Source organism: Azolla caroliniana, unplaced genomic scaffold (assembly GCF_043228905.1).
Source record: "Azolla caroliniana isolate FFs.n. ecotype wild unplaced genomic scaffold, voAzoCaro1.0.p SCAF_18, whole genome shotgun sequence".
In the NCBI taxonomy this organism is placed as follows: Eukaryota; Viridiplantae; Streptophyta; class Polypodiopsida; order Salviniales; family Salviniaceae; genus Azolla; species Azolla caroliniana.
In genome coordinates, this window is record NW_028230453.1 from 351,148 (window position 1) to 377,137 (window position 25,990).

At 36.3% G+C, this 25,990-nt stretch overlaps 3 protein-coding genes across 4 annotated transcripts in view; 2 read left to right on the forward strand and 1 right to left on the reverse strand.

Moving 5' to 3' along the window:
* LOC147851915 (uncharacterized) overlaps window positions 1–25,990 on the forward strand; it is a 38,893-nt gene that overhangs the window by 87 nt on the left and 12,816 nt on the right. The window lies entirely within an intron of this gene.
* Window positions 3–3,233, forward strand: LOC147851916 (proteasome subunit alpha type-3-like). Its single transcript, XM_087334294.1, has 11 exons — window positions 3–155; window positions 1,007–1,089; window positions 1,174–1,213; window positions 1,329–1,412; window positions 1,693–1,766; window positions 1,858–1,944; window positions 2,034–2,118; window positions 2,215–2,261; window positions 2,329–2,394; window positions 2,482–2,572; window positions 3,017–3,233. The coding sequence occupies exons 1-11, from the start codon at window positions 135–137 to the stop codon at window positions 3,089–3,091; spliced, it is 753 nt and encodes a 250-aa protein (XP_087190420.1). The 5' UTR covers window positions 3–134; the 3' UTR covers window positions 3,092–3,233.
* Window positions 4,238–25,990, reverse strand: part of LOC147851917 (uncharacterized) — an 87,377-nt gene continuing 65,624 nt past the window's right edge. Inside the window, exons 2-12 of one of the 2 annotated variants that reach the window (XM_087334289.1) lie at window positions 12,178–12,278; window positions 10,699–10,878; window positions 10,339–10,459; window positions 10,173–10,214; window positions 8,758–8,814; window positions 6,531–8,651; window positions 6,143–6,409; window positions 5,956–6,057; window positions 5,705–5,851; window positions 4,769–4,894; window positions 4,238–4,684 (exon numbers count right to left, since the gene is read on the reverse strand). In XM_087334289.1, coding sequence (XP_087190415.1) covers window positions 4,619–4,684; window positions 4,769–4,894; window positions 5,705–5,851; window positions 5,956–6,057; window positions 6,143–6,409; window positions 6,531–8,651; window positions 8,758–8,814; window positions 10,173–10,214; window positions 10,339–10,459; window positions 10,699–10,878; window positions 12,178–12,272 — 3,324 coding nt within the window. In that variant the 5' untranslated portion in view covers window positions 12,273–12,278 and the 3' untranslated portion in view covers window positions 4,238–4,618. Of the gene's footprint in view, window positions 4,685–4,768; window positions 4,895–5,704; window positions 5,852–5,955; window positions 6,058–6,142; window positions 6,410–6,530; window positions 8,652–8,757; window positions 8,815–10,172; window positions 10,215–10,338; window positions 10,460–10,698; window positions 10,879–12,177; window positions 12,579–25,990 lie in introns of those variants that run through there. The other variant, XM_087334290.1, reaches the window with a different exon arrangement.

Sequence of the window (25,990 nt, forward strand, 5' to 3'; positions counted from 1 at the left end):
GAGCCCTGCCCTGCCTTCATTACACACACACACACACACACACACACTCTCTCTCTCTCTCTCAACAAAGCTTTCCTTCATTTTGCGGGCTGCAACAGACACAGAGACAAAGAAAGATCGGAGCAAACCCCGACATGAGCTCCATAGGAACAGGAGTATGTATCTCTTCCTCCCCTTCTTTGTGTTGTGATAGATTAGGTTTCTGCTGCTTTTTTTTTTTTTTTTAAATCTACTTCGGTAGTTTCTGTACGTATATTCATTAGCTATCTATCTACATGCACACGCACTCAAATGAAGATATATACAAAGTCAGTGAGTGAGTGTGTGTGAGAGAGATTTGCGAACGTCTTCCAAAGACCGAAATGACCCATGAGACCAAAGAAACCCCATAAAGGTGAGATCTGTTACAATCTCTCACGACAAAGGAACGAAGCAAAGAAAGAAAAAGAAATTTTTCTAGCCTAAATGTGTAAACGTACACAAATTTCTAAGAAGAGAAAGAAACCATGCGTAGGTGAAGATTGTAAATATAACAAATGACTGATAAAAAGACAAAGAAAATATAACAAACTGTTCTATAATTCTAAATATCGCAAGTGTATCACCAATTCTACATATACTAGGGGATGGATCGTCACTTCTCTTCTGCATTGCATTGTCACTTAAATAAGAAATTGAGTTTGGTACCACCAATGTGCGAGGCAAAATTCGCAGATACGTCTTACTCACAAAAACCACTTTGGTGTTATATAGTCCCCCTCAATCATCACTTAATGATGTTCACAAATAGTTAGGAAAATAAAACTAAACTTTAATACTCCACAACTGCTCTACACACCCACCTATTTTGTGAAATATCCTCAAGGATATTTGTCTACGTTATTTCTCTTTAATGGATCTCTATGAAACCGAATCTGGAACAAGAAAATTATATTTGTGCTATTGTTTATTCTAAACGTATGAAATTCAGTGATTGACATATTATCAAATGCTTGGTGATTGGCAGTATGATCTATCAGTTACAACATTTTCACCGGATGGACGTGTGTTTCAGATAGAGTATGCAACCAAGGCTGTTGACAATAGTGGGTATGATTGGATTAGGAGTGATGATTGAAGCTATTGCAAGCATGAATTGTTTTTGCATAATCTGAGCTGTATATTGTTTTTCAGAACATCAGTGGGCATAAAATGCAAGGATGGAATAGTTTTGGTATTTAGTTTTATACCTTTGATGTTGATTGTACGGAATTTATAGTTGTGTTTATGTGCGTGTGCATCTCAATCAATAAGATGTGCATAGTGATATATCTGATGCTGAATCTTAGGGTGTAGAAAAGCTTATTGCTTCCAAGATGTTGCTGGAGGGATCTAATCGTAGGATACATTCTGTTCATCGTCATGCTGGAATGGTAAGATAATTCTTCGTAGAAATTATAACAGGTCGATGCATATTTTCAATCGTCATGAGGGAGAAAGTATCTTCAATAGAATCAGCATAAAAAACACATAGTTCTATAAAACGCAAGTATCCTCCGTGGAATTCAGAAACAATATCAAAGAGCTATCTTCTATTTAATATATAGCTCTATTATTGGCAAATATGCTGGGAAAATAAACACATTTTCCTTTTCATTGGTCATTCATATGCAATTAAGTTGGTTTGTAGCCTGATTGTATTTTGATATGCAGGCAATGGCGGGGTTAGCAGCTGATGGTAGACAAATAGTGTCACGTGGTCGGGCAGAAGCCAGCAATTACCAAAAGTAGTGCATAGTATTAAGTAGAAAATAACTATTTAGACAACTCTTGACAATACAGCATAGTTTGACTGACTTTATAACTCTTCTCTGTTAGTTTCTATGGAGAAGAAATCCCTATTAAGGAGCTTTCTGAGAGAGTGGCTAGTTATGTTCACTTGTGCACCCTCTACTGGTGGATGAGGTAGTTTCTAGTCACGTTTTTTGGATCCTATGGCTTTGGAACTGCATATGACAAAAATAATATTTGATGAAATATATATACCTATGCAGACCATTTGGATCATCTGCTCTTCTTGGTGGTTATGATAGGGATGGCCCACAACTGTACATGATTGAACCGTCGGGTGTTGCTTATGTAATGATCCTTGAATAACTCATTAAAGTTCTCTTTTTGAATGGAAACTTCTCTCAAAAAGACATATTAGTAATGGGTTTCTTTTGAATGTGTCAGAGATATTTTGGTGCGGCAGTAGGAAAGGGCAGACAAGCCGCAAAAACGTGAGTCTAATTTATGTGATCATTATCACGATATGCAGGAAAGATATGTACTGACTATGTTATGCAGGGAAATTGAGAAGTTGAAGCTATCAGAAATGACATGCAGAGAAGGTGTTATTGAAGTAGCAAAGATGTGAGTTATTTTATATGTCATGCAGTTTAGTGTATTGGTTAAAATGACCTGAAGTCACATGAGAATGGTTTGTGGTATTCTTTGCAGTATCTATGCGGTGCATGATGAAGCAAAAGATAAAGCCTTTGAGCTGGAGATGAGCTGGATATGTGATGAATCAAATCGTGAACATGAACGGGTAAACAAAATAGCTTCCTTGTGTTAAATAGAGAACATTTATTATATGGTATGGAAAATATGTATCGCAACTATGCCACTCCATTTATATATTATGCCCTGATTTGCTAAAATGAAGTTGCCAATTGGAATTATTTAAATAAATCCAAAATCTGATAGAAATCTATGAAATTTCTGCTTATTCGTCACCTAATGTTTCATCCTTGGACAATGGAGGTCTCAAATTCTAACAATTTCATGCATGGAAAGGAAACTAGGCCAACAAGTAAAGATGAACACTGCATCCTCTCCTCCTAAGTACAAGGCTCAGCAAAAACATCAGCTCTGGTGCATTTTTTTAATGTGATTAGAACTAGGATATGATTGTGCATTATCTTATATTAGACCCTAGAAAATGTCGTCATTGGTTTTCGCACATTAACTAATGTTGAAACTTATTTTGCAGGTGCCAGTTGACCTCCTTGAGCAGGCAAAGGCTGCTGCAAAGGCTGCACTTGAGGAAGATATGGAAGCTGATTAGAAGCATTACAATGACACACTCTTTTCTTATGAACGTAGGACAATTAACAGCAAGACAAGAACTTGTTGAATGTAATTTTGTTAATCACAGTGCTCTGGCTAGAGTTTCCATTCTTAATTGAAGAACATTTTTATTAGTCAAAGTGGATATCATTTGGTTTTAGTATCACCCGTGTTTTCAACATGTAATTAGAGAATAATTAATATGAAGCTTTTATGGCTATTTATTATGCCTATATATCAGTTATTTATTCTTAAGATAACAGAATCGTATAAAAAAATGTAGCATCCCATCATAGATTTTTCCCTTCTCAATATTTCATTATTGAGAAGGCAAACATGGAATATGACTCGGGTTAAACATGGAACAGTTGGTGAGAGTCATAGCCTTCTCAATTTTTGCGCTACGTGGACAGTGCTTCACGGAGAACAAAGGAAGAGAAAATTGTTATGTTTTGGTTTGATAAAGATGTAACATCCCGTCATAGATAACAGAACCAGTGAAACATGGAACAGTTTGAGACTGAGGAACATTGCCTTTCGTTAATGAGAATGAAGTACTCAACAGAGAAGAAAGGAAGAAAGAAAGATATATTAACATCTTTTAAACATTGTCTCGTCTTTGAGCACAACAAATCAACATAAAATAAATATTACTCAATAAATATTAAAAGCAAATAAGATTGTTTAATAACAGCACATGGGGTCTTCCATCTAGTGGAATTTCATCCTAAAATAGAGATTTTATTGAGGACAAGTCAAACGTACACAATTTAATTAAATAGAACATGATGGTCATCTTTGCACTGCAATGAGCTTGTGTACAAGAGTGTGGATACGTTTTACAGTATTTAAATGTCAATGTCAGAGAATTGTAATGATAACTTATCTCAGTAAAAGACGTATCATAGACCATATATTATTTTAAGGACAATTATAGCTTGAAATTACTGAACCGCACCATTACTCAATATTAACGATTTTGTAACCATTTGCATATACTCCATTTCTCTGTTTCTATGATTATTAGCACAACAAGTTGTCAGATAAAGATAATGTAAGAATATATTAACACAGATCAACGCTTCTCATATAAACCAAATTATGTAAGCAATCTCGTGATGAATTTCTCAATTTGTGCAGAGCGTTGAGAGGAACACATCTGATTCTGTATTTGAATATTTGGCACATTACAAAAGCCTTATATATTGTACCATCAAATTAGATGGTATAATCAATGTAAACAATAATGACAGAATGTTTCTCTGACAGGAATAGCCCAATTAGGCTCCTTGAAAAAAGAATATACACTATGGCACAACCTCAAATATGCAGGATATTATACAAAACTTTCACCTTGCTTCTACAAATTACATGAGAGGGATAGGGAAAGAGAGAACACGCTCTTAGCACTATGGATATTAGCAGAGAGATTCAGGTCATGATGTCATGAAGCTTTCACAAGAATACTCAAGGAAGGCTTATTATTAACGCATCTAAAATATCATCTATGTACTAAACATCTGAATCATCTCGGCTCTAATAATTGCATCAACGACCACAATACTTGAATGCGATGAACATCCTGGGGTGCCTTGTATGTATAAAAAAGAAAATTCGGTTATATTGAAACTGTGCACATTACCAGAAAGTACAAACTTCAGATAGTAGCATATACCTCAACCACAAATCGAGCCCAAATTTTGTCATCCCTTGCTTCCATAATACCTCTCAAAACCACCAGATGTAACTTTTTGAAGGTTTTTTCAATTTCCTTAATCATTCCAGTTTGTTCACATACAACCTGCATAATAAAACAATATGAATCGGTACATAACAGCATCATATAAAATTTGCCACCAAAATTATTAGTAAACTACTTATTGTTGAAGAAATCTATCAGAACAAGCCACTATCTACTTGTACAAGTACATAATATTCATTACCATCAGTTGAATTCAAAGGTTTGAATCTAACTGATTGACATGGATCTCATTTGGTTTCATACTTACTAATGTCAGCATTTATCCAGTATGATCATATATAGGTTCAAGACAACAAAATTGCTAATAAAATAAGCAAGCATACATTCAGAATTGAAAATATTTTCATAAATTTCCCTAATTTGCAATATGCATCTATAACAAGGATGAAGTTAGTATATGTATGTAAGAGGTGTACATTCATTCCTAGTTTCCCCCCTATTATATATGGCGATGCAACACGAGCTGAGAGAAGGTATTTGCAACATGCAACTGTAAGGAAGAGACTTCTGAGAAACCCCGGGGAACTGTTCGCCTGGAGCTAAAAGGGATTTCAAAAAGAAGAAAATGTTCAGATTACAGATGGCGCATATACAGAATATGGCATTGGCAGATCTGAGATATCATCATCTACTTACATACAATACCGCTCTGCTGTGCTTTGAAGACATACATACAAACAGGCAAACATGAGTTCAGCTTTCTGCCTCTCATATGAGCTCATTAATGGTCCACTCTTTTGTATAAATTAGTAGAACTTAAGCTATGTCGGACACATTGCAGCTATTTATCCTTGTAAAACGGCCTACAATATGATGAAGTATAATAAGAACCATGTCTAACTTTCGCACCTCAACCAACATCTGCTGGGGCTGGGTAAGATCTTCAACTATGATGGGACAACAGTTTCCTTTCTGGTGAAGCTCAATCACCCAACTTGCATTGATTTCTTTACCTTCAACACCATGTTGAAGGGCTCCAATATTAGCATCGCCTTTCTGCAATATAAATACATCAGATTATATTTTCATAAACCTCCTGATGTGAAGTCACATTCCTATGAACGTTTTATTCAAACAGGGTAAGCCTGCTGCTGACTGACCTGTCGTTTGTTACTCTGTGTCTGGTTGTCAGATTCACGCAAGGCTGTCTGTAGAAAGTTTGCATATTTGACAGTCTTCTCGAGCAATGTATCAACATCATACTGTTTAACACATAATTGGGAACTTATTAACAAAACCCAATTCAAAACCAGACATGTTCAAACCTATCTATTCAATAAATCTTACACTTCCTCCACTGGGTATAATATTTCGAAGCTCTGAAAGATATTTTTGAACCTTTTGCCTCTTTTTTTGCTGATCCATACCATCCTCACCTGGAAATGCTCCCTTTTTCCGCCACTTTCTACTTTTCCCCTTGTTACTTAAAGGTTGCGCTGATATTACGGCTTCCTGGCATTGGTTAAAATCTTCTCGAGTGGTCTGTACCTTTGTAGACCAATCAGCATGCACTTTCTCTTGGATATTGCATGCCACCTTACATGACACAGTTTCCTGTTCAGTATCAAATACAGGAAAAACAAGTCCACACTTTAGCTGTTTACAGGAGTGTGACAATAAGCACATTGTTTGCATGATAACCCATTCTTTTCTGCTGTATGGGAGCTCTTGATACCTTATTTGGAAAAACAAACGTTGCATCCGTTTCCAGCTCAGAGGTGAATTCACTCTTATTCTCACTTTCATTTGTAAGCGATGCAAGGAAGTCATCAAAATCCTCAAGCTCACTTTTAAAAGCATTATGTGTTCCATTATTGGCCCCAGAAAGCTCTTGATTAACACTGAAATCTACATCATGGAAAGGCATATTTGAGGAGTTCCAATCTTCTATAAAACTATCACAAAACAAGGTGGCATCAAGTCCTGTTGTCACAGTAGAGGAATCATTTAAACCATCATGTTCAGGGATTTCTGGCAATTGTGACATATGAGATGTTTGATCATCAGAACATATGTTGTTGTTCGAGGCAGCTAAAGGCCGTAACCCTTCACATGAAAGGTTAATGGCCCCCAATTCCACAGTGTTATAACTTGTACACTTTGAATTCACAACCAGCCCTGAATTGTACAGAGTTGAAAATTTTGTATCCACAGGCAAAGAATTCTGTACTGGAGATCTCAGCGCAACTAGCTGAGAAATTTTCTTGGAACTCTCAGCACAAACAAACCGATGGCTTGGTTCTGAAAGACAAGCATCTCCAGATGTTCGTCCTGCTGCTGAAGATTGAGGTTTGCCAATCAAAGGAACATTTTGATACCTCTCTGCTGAGGTCTGAGATCCAAGAAGATGCCGTCTATCTTCAAAAGACTGATAACCCCTATCTGGTGTCAATCGTTGATTATGCTTGTCAATTATCTGAATGCCTTCTGATGAAGGTAACCTACAAAAGAGCTGCATATTCTCAGATGAAGTTATAGATTCACTTAGATGGGGCCTTTCCACCGAAAAACTTGTATCGCATATTGAGTTAAGTGAAGCTTGATTAAAATGTAGAGATTCCGATGAAAGCCTCGTCGGTTGATTTCCTACAACAGGTTCAGTAACATCTAGCAAATGTTGTTGGTATTCCGGAAGATGATTTGATTGGCATTGTACTGATGTTTTCCCATCTAGATTATTTATTGCATGTCTGCTATTTATGAAATCAGCTACAGATTTGTCACTCTCCATTGGCAGTATGTCAACTGGAGGCCTACAACAAATAGGTTCCTGAACCTTCTTAAGGGAGCTGTCCCTGAGAGATTGAGGAACTTTCCCAAGAGGTCTACCAATAACATATTGAGTGTGTCCTATTGGGGATACACCCTTACTGTCTTCCAAAGACTTCCTTCTATCCAGAACCTGATAATCTTTTACAGAATACCTGCTAGTAAGAGGTGGTTTCACTGAACTTGGAATGGGTGTTGATGTTTGTAAAGAGGGGGAACCAGTTTTACATTCCAAAATAGAAGAGTTCTTATTCAATGGGATACAGCTGGAAACCCCCAATGGAGTTGGAACTTCTACTTTTTCTGAGACTCTAGCATTAGGTACCCCCATGGATGAATATTTTGGCAATGCAACTAATGGGAAATAGCTCATATTCTTGGTTTCAACAGTGTGTTCGGGTGTTGTTGAATGACCACTACTGAGTGAAATTTTACTAATGATACCCATTCGAGGTGGTGCAGCAGCAGCTTTCATAGCACCCATCCCAACACGATGTGCCCATATATTTAAATTATTTCCTGTTGGAGTAGAGGCTTGCTGACATAACTCTACATTAGTATTCCTGCTGATTGGAATAGGCGTTTGTTGAAATAACTCCACATTTTGATTCTTGCCTATTGGAATAGGTGTTTGTTTGCCAACTGCAATTAATGTTTGACGGTCTAGATCCCCAGCAAATTTATGAGGCATAGGATCTAGTCTCTGTGCAGAACTCCCGTGCATCCCAAGAATCACAGGTAAAGGTTGTGGCTGTGAATGTGGGCTGAATAAGACTGTGCTGCCAAAGGCCCCACCACCTGTACCACCAATAGAAACTGCCATGGATGGTGACCTGATTAAGGCATTACTTGTTAAACCTACTCGAGATGTATTTGCATGGTGCATCTGAGGTGGCATGGAATACAACGTATGAATCCCTCCATTTTGGACTTCTGCAACAATATCAGAGAGATATGCTCCAGGAATATTTTGGAGAGTTCCAAACAAAGCTTTGACATTCTCAACTAGTTTCATATCTTCTGAGACCTGCAAGGCATACAAAAGACATGTCTATCAATAGACTATTGTGCCACCCTAACCAGTCACAACAATAGACTGTCAGCTTTAAAATGCACCAAGTTTGGAAACATACTGTCTGTGTCGATCCAAGCTGGACAACCCCTTGTGGAACAGCTATCACAGCAATTGTCTATTACAACAATTACACATTTAGCCTTCTACATTGTATAGTTATAATCAACAAAATCAAAGTGGGCTCTAGAAATTCCCTAGCACAGTAAAAGAACAACCAAATGTTATATATGCATAATGTATGTTAGGGTAGGTCACTAAGATTTACAAAACGCTTGGATAAGAGGGAATGATAGGTGCATTCACTATCATGATCTTGACAACCAATGAATGGTGAATCTTTTGGAAAAGCACATCTATCCAAGCGGCTTTGGAAGAATTATAAATATGAGGCCTAGCTACCCTCATAAAACACATTACATCGGGAGGCTGAAGCATTGACACACCAGTGATGCAGATTAGGATTTTGTCACAGCCATCGTGTTACCTCTTCCAAGGTACTAGCCATCCTAATATCCGTCGGTCTGGGACATCGATGGTAGGTTGGCTATGTCAGATCGGGTTCTTCTGTCAAACTAATCATCTTTCTTTTACTTTAATTTGCTCTATTGATTAGTAAGAGATTCTTAACACCAAACCACCAATTTCATTAAAGTTTCACCAAGGAATCTTACATAAATGGCTAAATTTTCACTACCAAGGACTTATATAAATGAAGAAACACCTCATTAAGACTGTGGACTTCCTACAACTTCATTTCACATTCAGCAACCTAGATTGCTCCTGAATAAGGAAGTTGACACCGTACTGGCTCCAAAGACAGGTGGCACTTTCGATAATTAATAGAAACAGACAAGACAAGCATGCCCATTGCTCACAGCCCATACCTCCCCCTCGCCTTTAGGCTTTTGAAAAGTCCTTCTATCGTAATGTCCAGACAATAAGATTGAATGAAAACCCTTAAAACACAACCAGTAGTCGAAGCCTCTTTCAGGAACTAAAACCCACATGTAGATCTCCCAAGGCACTCTCCGCCGAGCAAATCAGCTATAAAGCCTGTAGATCTAGGCAAGCTCTTAATTAGCTCTAAAGCTAAATTTCAGGTTCTACACAAAATAGATTTGTTTGAATCGAGCAAGTCTTGTTCATGCTTCCAAGTGCCACCTCTTCAGAAAAACAAAAGCAGTCCAGGTTCTAACCTAAAGTGACTTAATAAGACACAGGCTTATGACAACCAAGCACACACCAGGTTGACACACATTGGAACACAATGCTAACTATACTGACCACATGCCAATCTTGAGGCCTTCCAATATAGGGACCAGTGGAATCTGGGAGAGCAATTCATAAAATAAACTAGTAATTATATAAAATCATAAAATAAGAAAAAAAGAACACCTCTTGGTGACAGAAAATATTGAGAATGGTCTTGTTTTCAATTTGGAAACATTATTAGAATGATTAAGGGTAACGTACATTGATTCCAACTGCAAATTGATGGTCCCATCCTGCTGGATACTAATGAAATGAATAAAATAACAGAGTAAGAAAAGCTGGAAAACAGAGAAAGCAAATCACAAGGAAGCTAGGTTTATAATATCCTATTTTACACCATTTGACAAGAAAGATAAAACTGAGAAACCTTATCTGGTTGTGACCGCATGTTTCTTTTGTTATTCAGGATTCCAGTTGTTACTGCCACCTTATTAGTTGAGCTGAAAATCCACTGATGTTTGTTCGTAAATGCTACTTTGCCAATTATTCTGCCAAACAAATGCATTATGAATTCCCAGCTGCAGTAGAAAAATCTATACACATAACTTTTCTGGGAAGAGGCAAGAAAGGGCAACAACATGCATAAAGTCGTATGACTTCTAATCTACATTGCATTTACATGGATATCCTATTAATACTCATGTTAACACTCTAAATTAAGGCACGCCATTTCAAAATGAAGGTAGGCAACAATAAATGATTGGATATAAGGTAGTGTTCAGATTACCCCTCTCCTACTGAATAGATGTGATACGACATTTTCGCAACTGACAATCCAATTGGATCATTTACATCAGAGAGTTCTCCTGGTGATATCGATGTATCCATAGTTGATGAGTTTGACTGTGATTCTGGAATTTCCCGTGTCTTTGACTGTTCATAAAATGCATCCTCCCAAGTTAACACCCTGTGTTATCAACTTATCAGTAACATGTTTACATGTTATTCGTATCATAGCTAGCATGATATTAGCCACCTGTGAAACCCAACCTAGATATCATGAATGCTAACACCAATAACATGTTTTCATGTTAATAAAGTGTCCCAACCTTCATGAATCTTAATGCCCTGAGTTATATGCAACATGTCTTCATGTTGAGAGAACATCCTAATCATCATGAACGTGATCACCCAGTGCTATCAGAAACACGGTTCCATATTGATAAACTATCCTAAACTCAACAATAATGAATGTTCACAATATGTATACTCAGCAAACATTGTCATGTTAATAAAACATCCCAATTATCATGAACTTTAACATGCTTGTTGCAAGCAACACAATCTCACATAAATAAACCATTATTCAATATTAACAAACTAAGTCATTATGTATCAGCAGATTTTCATGGGAATACACCATTCTAACTATCAAATGGATGCATTAGGTAAAAAAACATAAGTGCTGGAACACACACACACACAGTCTGTTATCAGACATGTTTTAATGTAAATCAACTGTCCTAAAGTTCTACCATGAATATTTTAATCCAAACTAAAGTACCTCTAGCAAAAACTTTTCTGTGTCACATAAGTGACATATGTCAATATCATAAACCATCCTAACCATCAAAGGAGTGCCATTAAGCTAAACCAAAGTAAACCCTACCAGAGATTTCTACATCATACATATGAATACCCTATGTTATCATACGCATGCTCTATTGGTAATAAAACATTTGACCTGTCGAGAATTCTGTGAAGCCAAAACAGAAACACCATCTGTTATCAACAGCCGGTTTTTATGTTAACAAACCATCTAAACCTTCAAACAAATGCCAAATTCAGCACTAGAAGACATAAATGCCGCCAATTTTAAAGCCTAACTATAAAATGAATTATATCATGTTACACATAAATATCTCGTGTAACCAGAATATGTTTTCGTGATAATGAACCATCACAGTTCTCAAATGACTGCTATTAACCAAAAACAAAGTAAAGCCTACAGCATACAAAATAATCCGGAAAAAAGTGAAGGCTATCACGCACTAACACCAACAACATGTTTCAATGTAAATAAACCAACTTAATTACCAAAAGAATGTTATTAGGGCAGAAAATAAGTAAATCCTAGCAGAATATTTATTTCTGAATCTACAACCATATCAGATGAAGAAATGGAAGGCAAAAAATAATAATCAAATAATTCACTTACAGGTTTGGAAACCTGCAAAAACGAAATCAAAGTAATTTATTCACTTACATGCGTGATTGCCTTTTAAGCTTCCAAAAGACTGCATAACACCATACGTCATGGCAGAGGTTTCTGAGTGTTTGATGCAAAACAGAGGATTTCATCTTCTTCTTCTGCTGCTTCTTCTTCTTTCTTCTTCTCTCTCACACACACAAACTCTCTATCTCTCTCTATCTCTGGCAGAGAAAATCAAAATGAATACTTTATGGAGTTATTGACAACCAATTAGAGCTGAGAATCGATCTGATAGCGGTGGGAGGATTTTCTCAGTGCAAAGGGAAATCTAACAGATTCGTCGATGCAAAAGCTTCTTCTGCGAGCATAGCCATAGCCCGCTCGCTCGTTAACTAGCTCTGCTGAACTGAATGGGAATGAGAGAGCAGCGATCCCAGTCTCCATTTGAAGTGTAAATAAACTAAAATGACATAAAGCCTCTATTTTATTCATATGTACATATGTACATTTATGTATGTATGTATATATTTACGTATACGTATATACGGATATACATATACATATAGTATATATACAGATATAGGTAGGTACATACGATATACCTACACACACATATATTTATATATATGTACATATGCATATCATATATGTATGTATATGTAATGTATAAAGTATTATATATAAGTAATAATGTATATAGGGTATATAATTATTATGTGTGTATGTGTAAAATTTCACCAACCTACATAATCAAATTCATTTTCTTTTCATATTGTTCAACTCTCATCTTCTCCGAACTATGGCCCAGTCTATCGATTGGTAATAATACTAATACTAGCAATCATGATAATAATATTGTGGGGATGTCCTTCTAGGGGTTACCCCTGCTCCAGCAACCAACAACCACCAATTCTGCTCTCTTGGGACAATCTCCCACAAACCTACTACCCTCGTCTTCTTGGGACCTCGCGAATACCGAAAGCTTCTCAAGCACACTAATGCTTGGGAAAAAAACTCACATACAAATTCGCAACCGCGTTGTTCATGTACGACGAACCCCAATTTTTTGTTTGTGTGATCGATTGATATATCTTCCTTCATTAATAACATTGTTTTCATTGCAACATGCTCGACATCGATTATTCCTATATTTTCCTACTAATCCTATGATTGCGAACTAAGCCCTTTTTAGCTAGTATATTTGTCTTAATTATGGAAATTCAAACCTACACTATTAGTTTTTAGCAAGCTTACTCCCATAATGAGGAGCCTAGATAAAAATTAACTCATTCGCGTCATTGGTATATAGCATATGTAATTATCATGATTTACAGATCTAGTTGTTAATAGGTTATATCAATTAGCATGATTCAAGCATATTTGTTGTTGGTTAATAATTTATTATCAACAAATTGATCGTTACACTAATAATCACGATGCAATAAAACTTGGTCAAGAAACTTCATTAACCATATCTATGGGATGATAATGATCACATAGATAATATGGTGGCTTAATAAGAGAATTTGAATAAGTCATTAAGATATAATTGTTCTTAATGGGCAGAGAGATGATATTATTTTATATTCGTACTCGATCAGGATAAGAGGCAATGAGTAGGATGATGGAACATTCCTAATACCTAGATGATGTTGTTCCGACCTTAATTATCCGTACATCTAATGTATTCAAACCATACACGACATTGACATGATTGTAAAAAATCACCAAGGGAACCACTTTAGTTGTTTTAGTGTCTAGTTTATCACCTACTTATTATTGCTTTCTTTTGTCATATACATAAGTACGTGTTGGAAAAAAATATCTTTCCCAATCAAACATTTGTTGATGTAAGCTTTGACGCCTTTTGTTGATGTGAAACTTTGACAATATCTTGTGTTCGCCTTAATGTTGAACCTATAAGCTACAACTCACACGGGCACATTACCAAACGTAAATACCTGCGATCTATGATTAGAAATGTGTGTAAGTACACGTTGTTCTTATCATCTATGCACATCGCACATCACATGCCATTTCTTAGTAACTTTTTGAAACAACATTCATGTTATATATACTAGCTATATATGAGATTTCTTACTAAATATTCTTCTATTTGAAGCATGAGATGTCCAACAAAACTCTAATCGCACGATTAACACAATATATCAATGTTATTTTCGAGCAACTTTGTTGTTATTATTTAATGAGTTTAAAAATATAAGAATATAGTTTTGCGAGTTTTTTGTTTCTTTTTCTAGATGTACATATTTTCAATCCATTACTGAATATTACAAATTATTAGCAACTAGTTTAAATTAGAAGCATACCCACATAAATGTGTAATACTAACACTCGATCCTTATGTTGTTCGTTCTTTCTTATGTAAAAATGTAATAATTCCCAATGAAACTCACAACATATTCAAGGAAATCTTCTCCAAGCATATACCTTTTCACAAGTCTATGAAAGGCATCATCGTTATAATCAATATAACATTTTAAATTTCATTCCCTTATGAATCAAGACAAATGTTGATACTGACCAGTTGCTTTAAAATTTGTAGTGAAAACCATTTTTTTGAGCCCTATAAAAAACATGTGTACATTGATTGGACACAACAAACACTTAGCAAATAAACTTGTATCAAGCTTAGATTGATCTTCCATCTCGGGGTTTACAAATAGGAGGTTGTCAACCCAATAACTTATTTCTCTGACCATGAACGAGCATGAGAAATTGGAGATGAGAGAAGTTAGAAGTTAAGCCTTCCATAAGAGTAACAATAGAGTATGTAAATTGAGGGATGGGTTCACTTGGTACTGTGACACTCGATCACAAAAGATGACACAATCAAGATACATCCACATGAAACTTAATGATAGTGAGGAGGTTGTATCTCTAAGGACGAGACATGCATGTTGACCAGGGTATGCACACGTCAAAGAGAGTCAATGAAGATAATAAGAAGAAATCACCACCAACATAAACATGCAATTGGGAAACCCTTTCGCAAGTCATGGGCGTGATAAAAACAACTTCGCTTTGTGAAAGAATAAAATGCCACTGATCAAGTAACTATTGCACCACCTCCATGTGTCATGACTAGGGGAAGTCAACTTGAAGGCCATCTTCAAGTTTGCATCAACAAACACCGCCACACATATGTGATCCTAATGAACATTATGATAAACACCATTGACATTATGAAGGAAAGGAATGTGGAACTAGACCATAGTCAATGCCCATGCTCCTTCATGATGCATGAATAGGTCATCACTCCCGAATTACAAATTTAACACCACATCATACATAAACACAAAAAAGCAGTTACTTGTAATTGTGGAAGCCTTAAAGGTTTTTAAAAAAATAAAATAAAAGATACTCCCTGGTATTATAAAATCATTATAAATACAAAAGTTGAGTTTGATAAATGAGCCCAGAGTGAGCACATGCACTCAGCACACATAATAAAGTTATCCTATCAAGAGATAAGCCCTCACTTTCCTTTTTCCTTTTTTTAAAGTCAAGATTCACCGTGGTATTAATGAAAATATGCCCAAAGGCTACAAAGTATCCATACAATATATTATCAACCCTTCTACCCACATGAATCAACATGCCTCATGCATGGTCTTTTCAAGACGGGGGGTGGAAAAAGCCATCTTGGTGGAGGATATCTCCATTTTATTGTGTCCCCAAAACAGGTGAAGACCTCTGCTTTTTTCCAAATTTCTCTAAATTGTTGTTACTTGCGAAACACAACATCAGGCTCACCATGTATTGCCTCATATTGACCTCTTCGAGTATGCATGAGCATCAACCATATCTCTTAGAATTACTCAACTGCATTCAGTTTGACATTCTGAAATACACACTTACATCTTGCCTTCCATAATATCTAAACTACTAAAGAAGATACAATAGACCAAACCTTGACTTCTTCCAAACAATGGATTGGTGTAGTATAAGAGGCCTCCAACACATGTATTCCATGAGAGAGGAAAAGAAAATCAACACAATCCCTTTCATAATTTTGTATTTCTTCACAAAACCCCATGTGTGCACCTGTTTACCATAAATAGGACACAAAATTCTCAACACTCTTTTCCATACTGCTCTAACTATAGGATATACCCATAAAACATGTGTTGGAGGGAAAACCACAATTATCACATTTTCAATCATTGTGGACTTGTGGTTTAAATCACAGTATGGGCACCCATAAAATCCTAAACCCATTCATTGGAAAAACCACAATTATCACATTTTAAATCATGGCAATGCCCCTTCATCCATGACTTCACAGGGGTGCCATAATGTACGAACAACCATCTAAACAAGATAGCTTTTCTAGGAATTTGCATGGCCCATAGCCATGTCCAATAAGCATTTAACCAAGAGTGTCCTACATTACCCAAGTTCCAAAGTTTACATGTTGCTGGCGTAACAACCACACACCTCCTTAGCAATTCTCTACCCATTTTTACCAAGTACTAAAAAAATGGGATTTGCTTGCCTAACATTCCTTGTGGTAATATGCTTTGCCATTTCCATTCATTGTGATCCCACAAAAGTTTGTCAATGGGCTTATTCTCATAGACCCACAATTCAAATAAATTGTTTATATCATTTGGGTGTGGATTCAACATCCATTTTTTATCGTTTTTCCACAATATACGTATAGGCAACATACTACCTTGAGATACAACTTCGTCGTCCATAACAATAGAATGAGGCCGTCTACACCGCAAAACATCGAAATATAGACAGTCATGAGAGTTTTTATAGCCTTTGACCCCCAACAAGACATTTAAGGATGAAAACATACCATACCAAAATAGACCACTTTGAGAAGGTTGAAAGGAATACATCGTAAACACTCTATTGATTCCGACATACATAATGTTTCCAACCCAAATTGTGCGACAAACCTGGGTTTTGTTTTCGATCGTCGAAGATGAAAAATACAGCCAATTCCTTACCGATCTAGCTTCTCCTCTATCAAAATCAGCCCATTTCAACCTAGTTCGTTTCCCTAACATTCCCCCCTCCTCTGATAGAAATAATGGGTTCATTGTTAGGGGTTGTCGCAACCATTCCTCCATACATGATGGTAGAGATTGGACCAAGTTATGTTTCAAATCCCACCATGCCTTCATGATACCCCTAAAAAAACTTATCTTGGTGAAAAATATGAAGGGATTGATTAAAATCTCTTAAAAACCACCATCTAATACTATCTTGCTAGTTGTCACCTATAGAAGGCATAACCTTAACCATTTTGTGTCTTAATATTTTTTTCCAATGCTCCCCACCTAGCAACAAGCCTCTTATAATAAATTTTCCCAAAAAAGCCTTACATTGTAATAGAGGATCAATCAACCCAAGACCCCCCTCATCCTTTGGAGCTATAATGACTTTCCAAGATACCTTAGCTCTCACATATGAACCATCTTCCGATCCCCAAAGGAAATTTCTAATAAGCCTTTGTACTTGTGATAAAGCCGAACGTGAACACAACCAAGCCGACAAAATGTACCACATGGAAGCCAACAATACTTGGTTGGCAACAACAACCCGACCTGCCAATGACAATTTAGCAGCATTCCAATATAACAATTTCTTCCTTATAGCACAAATTATTGTGAGAACCTTGCAAATACAAGGTTATATCATCAGCAAATTGACAATCCACAATTTTCTCCTCTAACCAACGCCACTGCAATCCTGTTATATTCTCAACATTACTTATAAGAAAACTACTAAAAGCGTCTCCAATCATCAAATATAAAAAGGGAGCTAACAGACATCCTTGTCTCACTGACCTTGAAATTGAAAATGCTTGCCCTAACTCTTGAACTACTAATACCCTACTAGTACCTAAGTTGTAAAGAGCGGAAACAATCATTAACCATTGATTAGGAAAACCTAGCTTTTCCATAGTGCACCTAAAAAAAGACCAATCTATCCTATCATAAGCCTTTTCAAAGTCCAACAACAAGATACCTAAATCCTCTTTCCTTTCTTGTGAAATTGCAATCGCTTCCCAAAATAAGAAAATGTTATCCAATATACTCCTATCTTGTAAGAACCCTGTTTGGGTGTTATGAATGATGTCTGTTAAAAAGGGATGCAATCTCATAGCCAACATCTTAGCATATAGTTTGTAAATAGTATTCAATATAGTGATAGATTGCCACTTCCTAATATCAACCACTACCCCTTCCAACTTAGGAATAAGATATATCATATCTTCTTTCCATTTACTAGGCATACTTCCAGTATCAAACACCTCTTGAAATGCAACAATAATGTCGTTCCCAATAAATTCCCAATAATTCCGAAAAAAATATGTTGAAAGCCCATCAATACCAGGGCATACATGGGAGCCAATTGCATCTAGAGTAGCTCTGACTTCAAAAATTGAAATTGGCTTAACTAAAACAGTTGCCATGTGTAGTGAAACCCGTGCATGCATGGTCTGCACACACATTGACGAGTTTCCAATTGATTAAGTGTAAAACATTGGGCGGACAGTAGATTGCTATAAAACTGTGTAGCAATATCCCTCATTTCCCCAACATCCTCAGTGTTGGATCCGTCATCCCTTTGAAGTTGTTTCATCCCATCACAAGATTTTTTGTCCTTTACAATTTTGAAAAAATCTGCAAAGACTTTATCCCCCACTTGTGCCCACTTTGCAGCATATGAATTATAAGAGCATTGAGCCCAATAATCTTGTAGTTTAGAGAGCTTAACCATTGTATTATTCAGTCATCACCCACGTTGCCCATGGCATGCGTTGCCGAAAATGTTGCAACGAAACAACCACTTGCTTAGTACTCAATATCTTAGTTTTTAGTTTATATCGATATTCCTTTGCTTTACTACAAGGCCACTTACTAACATTGGCAATTGCATCTGCAACTCTATTACACCCCATCACTTCAGATACACATGTATCCTTTTAAATTGCTAAGACATCTCGTCTAATGACAACATCAACATACAATGAGGAAGGTATAAGTGTCCTATAGGCCTTCCATTTTCCCCCTTTTTTCAAAGTAACAATAAGACATGAGTGATATGAGAAAGTTGTCCTAGCTAATATCTGTAATGAACCTCCTAACGTTAGAAAGACGTCATCAGCATAGAATCTGTCTAATCAAGCTAGATTAGTACCCAACAACCGTCTATCTAGTCTAGAGAATTGCAATGATTCAACATGTTTGCTAAATGAAGAAGAGTACCAAGTATCTTGAAAACCATACTTAAAGCACAACCTCTCCCAAAAGCTTAACTCTGAACCGTATAAAGCAGCTTGGCTACCTCCACCCCAACTTATCCTCAATCATATTAAAATCTCCAACCATACACCAATGATCCAAATGTGGCAAAGTATCACATAAGACCACAACCTCCTCCTATCTAATGATGCATTATGAGCATATAGATTTATAAAACCCAATTGTAGATTTTGGATTTCTACAATAATAACTTGCACTCTCCCTTCCACTAAAATCCTATAGTCAATCACATGAGAGGACCATTTTTGGGCGAATGCTATACAAATACCAGCTTTATTGTAGGATTCGCCAATAGCGGGACTCAAAAAATGGGTCCAAGAACCACTGAATATGATCCATACGAATCTACCCTTGATGGACTCAAATGATGTTCTTGAAGAAAAACCATATCTACAGATCGCATAAAGCTTTTATGCAAGTTTTGCCTAAGTCTAGCCTTAAATTTTGGTGCTTGTGCACCACCCAATCCTTGAACATTCCATGAGACAATACGAAAATTATCCATAGGCTAACAAAAGTTGTTTACCTTTCATCCTCTTCTCCTCAATCGTTACTTTCTTAGGGATAAGCCCTCACTTTCCTTAAGTTAAAGGTTCCTTAAGCACTTACATGTAATTGTGGAAGCCTTAAAGGTTCCTTAAGTAAATCTATAATTAACACACACCTAATCATTACACTAATTAAGAAATTTTTTAGCCTTAATTAAATAGATAATTAATACATAAGAAACATGTGAGGTGTCTCAATTAGATTATTGCTAAGTAAAAAACATGTATACCTCGATTGATTAGAGTGAAAAATCTACATGGACGAAAGTGGCTCTTAGTTTTTGCGAAGGGGAGAGAATGAAGACCAAAAGATAACCCCAAAGTTTGGGTCATTCAATTGGAAACCCTAAAGGGTCCCTTTCACATTACAAGCCCATTGTCAATTAGCCATTCATACATAATAAAAGGTAGCTCTCCATAAATTACAATATGGCTTTGTTTCTCATCGACATTTGGTCTATATGATTGTTATTCTAGATTGCTATAGGATTGTTATAACTATATAGTATGGCATTATTTCCTTTGACAATGCACCTAGTTGAGGTTAACCCCTCATAACATAATGCAAATACCAACATTCTCCAAACGATGACAATCACATTAGCCCAAAACACATGTTTCATGATCTCATACAGCCTTTCACCACCACATGATCTAGTAAGGAAAGTGGATACCAAGTAGATCGTCCAAAACATCGCAAAGATCAAGTTTACCATTAACCCTTAAACCACACGTATCATGGTTAACCAGACTATTATGGTGCCCCAACACCACCTAACAATGTTGGTTACCAAAAACGAGTGTCGTTGTTAGCCCTATATGTATTTGATGAACCAACTCCCATCATGCCCCACAAACAAACATGGTGCTTTAGTTGCAACTAGCCAAGTAATTTTAGCAACTAGTGGATGTTGTATGACTTGTCAATGGCCAAAGGCAAAGGTCCAACGACTAACTTGATTTGGATCACCACCATCGACATATTGTAAGCACACTTCAAATATTGTCCATCATTGCCAACTCTTGGGCCACTTTCGGAGGAAGTTTGATAGGACAACCAAATTTTGGGTTTGAGCGGCCAACACAAAGAACATTGCTTATATATCCATTGACAAAACCCACTCCCACAAAGGAAGGGTTTGTCAATGTGCCATCACAAACCCACATTGGCTCATTGGTACAATATATCAACAGTTTGAAATCATGGAGTTTGTAATCAATGGCAAGTCCAACATCAATGTCGTTGACCAATGCACATGCCATGAAGTTGGGTATCATCTTTTAGGAAACTTACCATTTCCACCGCCAAGTTGTACATAACCACTGAACTTACAAGGATCTCACAATCTATGCCACCATGTGAGCATTCCAAATTTTGGCGGTCGTTATTTGCACGAATGACATTAATGTCTACGCACAATTGTGTTAGGGAAACAATAGATGTAGTTGGCCAAAATCAACCATGATTGACAACATCACATGATCTCATTTTTGTATGGAAAAACTAAAATGAAACTCCCTACCAACACTATATGGGAGGATGTAGACATATGAACGTACTTGGCCTCAGATTCCCAACTATTCAATCACACAACTTATTGCCATACTAATTGTATCGATTCGGAAGTACAGGGGAAAATATCACCAACAGATCTCGGGCTAACCATGGATTTAGGGCAGGGAATTCCTGGAATTTCAGAAATGCTAAAGATCTAGCAGGTAGATGCATGCCATGAGGAACATATGGATAGGTTTGATGGAGATCTTTGGAACTGGTAGGCAAAACCATTTGGCAGGGACAGAAAAACAGAGTAAACCCCCATAACACATTGTTGATTCAGAGGAATAAAGCTATTCCCATTCGATTGAAAGATGTATGTAATCCTACAGTCCTTCCTCATCAAACCAAGAGTCAGAGGAATAAAGCTCTTCCCATTGGATTGAAAGATGTATATAATTCTGCAGTCTTACCTCAAAACCAAGGTAACAAACAAATACCCCCACTACCTGAAATTTGTCTACCCACCTTTCTTTCCATTTTCCTCAGTAATCTATGTCATTATGTATGTATACTTACTTCATTCATCCTCCAATTCAAACTTTTTAACCGTTACATTACATTATGTGTTGATTTATCCTGTATACTTCTTCATTCATCCTCCAATTGGATTTATTACTCATTACATTCCATAATGTGCTGATTTATTAACCATTACATTTGACATGTATAGGTCAGTTTTTTTTTAACCTATGACCTTTGCAATATTATTGGTAAGATGCTCTAACCAACTAAGTAGCTTTGCTGAATGATAGAATTGCTATATAAGTAAAAGAATGGAGCTAAGCCCCACTGTTGAGAGGTTATGACATTTTTATTGGACGTATAGGGTTGTCACTGAGACATAAGTTGGCCCTATCCACCCATAACAAGGAGCATACCTTAAACCCAAGATTAATCACAATATCATTTCTATTAATCAAGTATATAATTACAATTCTCTCTCTCACCCATAACAAGTAACATACCTTAAACCCATGATTAATCACAATATCATTTCTATTAATCAAGTATATAATTACAACTCTCTATCTCCCTCCCTCTTAACTACCTTAATCCCCTACACTAGACAACAACTCCCACAAATGAACCAACCCTTCAGAAAATTCCTACAGTTCCTCAAAATATGATTGGAGGATGTGATACTTTGTTTTTCAAAGTGAAGGGCCTGACAGAAATAAAGACATCCTAATTCCATTCCTACAAAATCTAAGGGATATTTTTCATGCTTGGTGATTGTTATCAAGGCTAGTTATATATTTATTGGAATGTCTACAAGTATTGGACATGTCTCTATAATGAGGCTTAAGGCTTAGGCCTTATATAATGTGTTGATTTTGAGGCCCGTTTTTTAAAGGATATTCTTCTCCAGAATGATAAAGAGCATTATTGGAAAGATTGTGATAGGTGTTGCATGTAGATATTATCTTTAAGCCAACGCATTTCGGGGTATATCAATAAAACAGGCTTTGATATCCAAGCAGGTTACAAATGTGTACCATGAAAGCACGATCTTAAGTAGGTTTCATGAACATATTGAATCACATCCTTGCCATATATGAGCGTTTTGAATGATCATGCATCATATGATTATTTTTCTAATGGATTTAATTGTTTCCATGTCTAAAGTAAACTTTAAAGTGGTTGTAAACTTTACAATATAAATTTATTGACATGTGTAAAGCACAATTCTATGGCCATGCTTGAATTAACAATCCATCTAAATTGGTTACATGGGAAACCTTATTATGATTCAAACATAGTGCCAAGCTTTCACACATTAATTAGATAATAGTCCACCATAAACATATTGGGTTAGAGAAATAGCCAAAACATATTCACGTTTGTTAAGGATGCATGGCACATTCCTTGTGCGTGTTATGTGTGAATATAAGCCAAGAAAACGAATGTTGGCTGCTAATACAAAAAAATATCACCCGTGTTGAACAATGCAAATTGCATTTGCTCCATTTATAGGTAACCAAATGAGTTGGACACTAAATTGTTCTAGTAGGAAACAACTCTTTAGTATACCTCTAGCTAATATCTAACTTTAGGGAGCTGGAATCTAAATAGTGGGAATGTCGATGTTTAGTCAACTTCACCTTGTGTAAAATGAAGGACATTTAATATGATTGGAAATGTTCTCTCACCCTACAACCTAGCATTACACATCCATGCCTCGATTCGACACAAAGTAGCATGTAAACTCTAATTGTCTTTGAAATAGTTGGGATATGCATAGCACACTTATTACAAGACAACTTGTAAATGTCACCTTCTTTGCAAAGTTGGATCTCAAAAGGATTAATATATGTGAATGTCCTATTTTATGAGGGGCTCATGAGTCACATGAATGCAATGATCACGAGTTTGAATAGAACATAGATGATTACCACTTGAAAAGAACAAAAAGAAATTTGTGGGGGGAACTTTCATCTAATCAATCAATCAAGTCATTCACATGGTTTATTTAAGTAAATTCCAACCAGCTTAACATGAGAGAATGTAAAGAAATAATGGACGGATAAGGTTCACATGGCTTACTTTCTGAGAATTGTTGACTTGTATATAACTAAACGATGTCTAGGATGAAAATCCATTTCCACTGTCTATCAACGACAACAAAGAGGCCCATGATAGACTTGTTGATGTAACATTGATGTGTAGGGAATGAACACTGTAGCAATATTTAGATTCATGTTCATGCATGTGTTTGGCAACTCAAATTTTTGCATGAAAGTGAAAGAATGGGAGTAATCATTTGATACTTCCTAGTTATATGAGGGTATATTTGCATATCTCTGTTGGAGAAGTAACATTTCTCAAGTATTATTTCTACCTTGTTTATGCTTGAGCTCACGAGTCACATGAATGTGATGATCGCACACGTGTTTCAATGAGGCTTCAAATTCTTGGAAAGAATGAAGAGACTAGAGCGAGATTTCCTCTAGGTAATCCACATAATCATTCACATAATATATTTTATGTGAGAATCCAAGGGAAGGACAATATACTCAAGTAAGAGGACCCATTTACAATAAAGCCATATGGTTTACTTGATAGTAATTTTTTACGATAAAAAACATTCCTCTACCTAATCCATACAATCATTCACATGTTATATTTGATAAGAAAATCCAAGCAAAGGACAATGTAGACATGTAACAGGTACAATGTGCTCCAAAGGAATGGATGAAAGCTGTTGATGACAATCCAAATCCAAATCTATAAACGTTAACAATAACAAAGACCTAGATATCTCAACATTGATGTGTAAATATTGGTTCCAAACTCATGGGTGGTATGTTGTTAAAAGACAACCCAAACTTACATATAGAACAAAACAAACAAAGAGCTACCTTGACGAATGAGATATACAATGTCTTAATATTAAATTGTAGGCCAATTCAGAGTGAAACACTTACATGATATTGTTAGATATTGTTCATTTTGTATGTTTGTGAGGGAGAGTTATGTGGTCTAGTGAGGGACACATATTCAAGAGATCAAATGAGCTCATACTTTTGCCAAGTTTTAAAATCATTAGGGCAAAAAATGGGAATTCCGCCAAATGTGTTAGGTGCACGCACATTTGACATGATATGAGTATTTTGATGTTCCCCTATGTGTTTATTTTAGCACCAAAAAGTTTACATTAGAAAACGAATTATGCATAATAGTGCCACGATTGGCCCAAAATATAGAAAACGAATGCCACATATTGTTGTCAAGATTGGCAATAAATATTAAAAGATGGACAATGCATATCAGGGCAAAGATTGGCAAAACCCATTAGAAAAACGAACAATACCTATCTATAACAAGATTGGTAAAACACCATTGATACGCATTTTTTACATTATGGGCATGACGACATGAATGGGGGAGTCTCGTTGAAGAGACACTACATCAAATTTCCAACGTTCGTTATTTAAGATCTCAAATAATAATCTTCATCAATCAAATGATGTATCATGTGATGGTTCTAGTTTGTTGAGTTGCCATTCATACGAGAACCCAACTTGTAGATAGAAGTTCATGGCCCATAAGACCATAAAGATTCTACGATTTGTGATTTAGACTAAGTGCAGCGTACACATCATGTTAGGTTGATGGGTTAAATTGGTTGAACTTTGTCGTTGCTTATAAGTATGTTTGCCCCATGTGCATCGTAGTGATTATCACGTGTGATAAAAGATGTGAACTTGATTATGAAATATATCATCGCCCGATGAAACTCTTATATTACACAGGCAACGTTCTCAGTCACATTTAGTCTATTTAATTTGTCAATATAAGCAATATCACGAGAGCTAGGTCAGGTCACCTCTAATTTTATCAATGGTAAATTATAGGGGAAATTAGGATAAGAACAAATCGGAGTAGAGGTCTCTCAAGTTTAAAAGTTGATTGGTTGTTGTTAACACAACACCACGTAATTAATGAAT

Bases quoted from the DNA above. Each gene is read 5' to 3' on its own strand.
- LOC147851916 (XM_087334294.1), top strand. From the start codon at position 135: ATGAGCTCCATAGGAACAGGA. The intron at 1,214-1,328 runs GTATTTAGTTTT...GCTGAATCTTAG, and splicing joins GCAAGGATGGAATAGTTTTG to GGTGTAGAAAAGCTTATTGC. The intron at 1,413-1,692 runs GTAAGATAATTC...TTTGATATGCAG, and splicing joins TTCATCGTCATGCTGGAATG to GCAATGGCGGGGTTAGCAGC.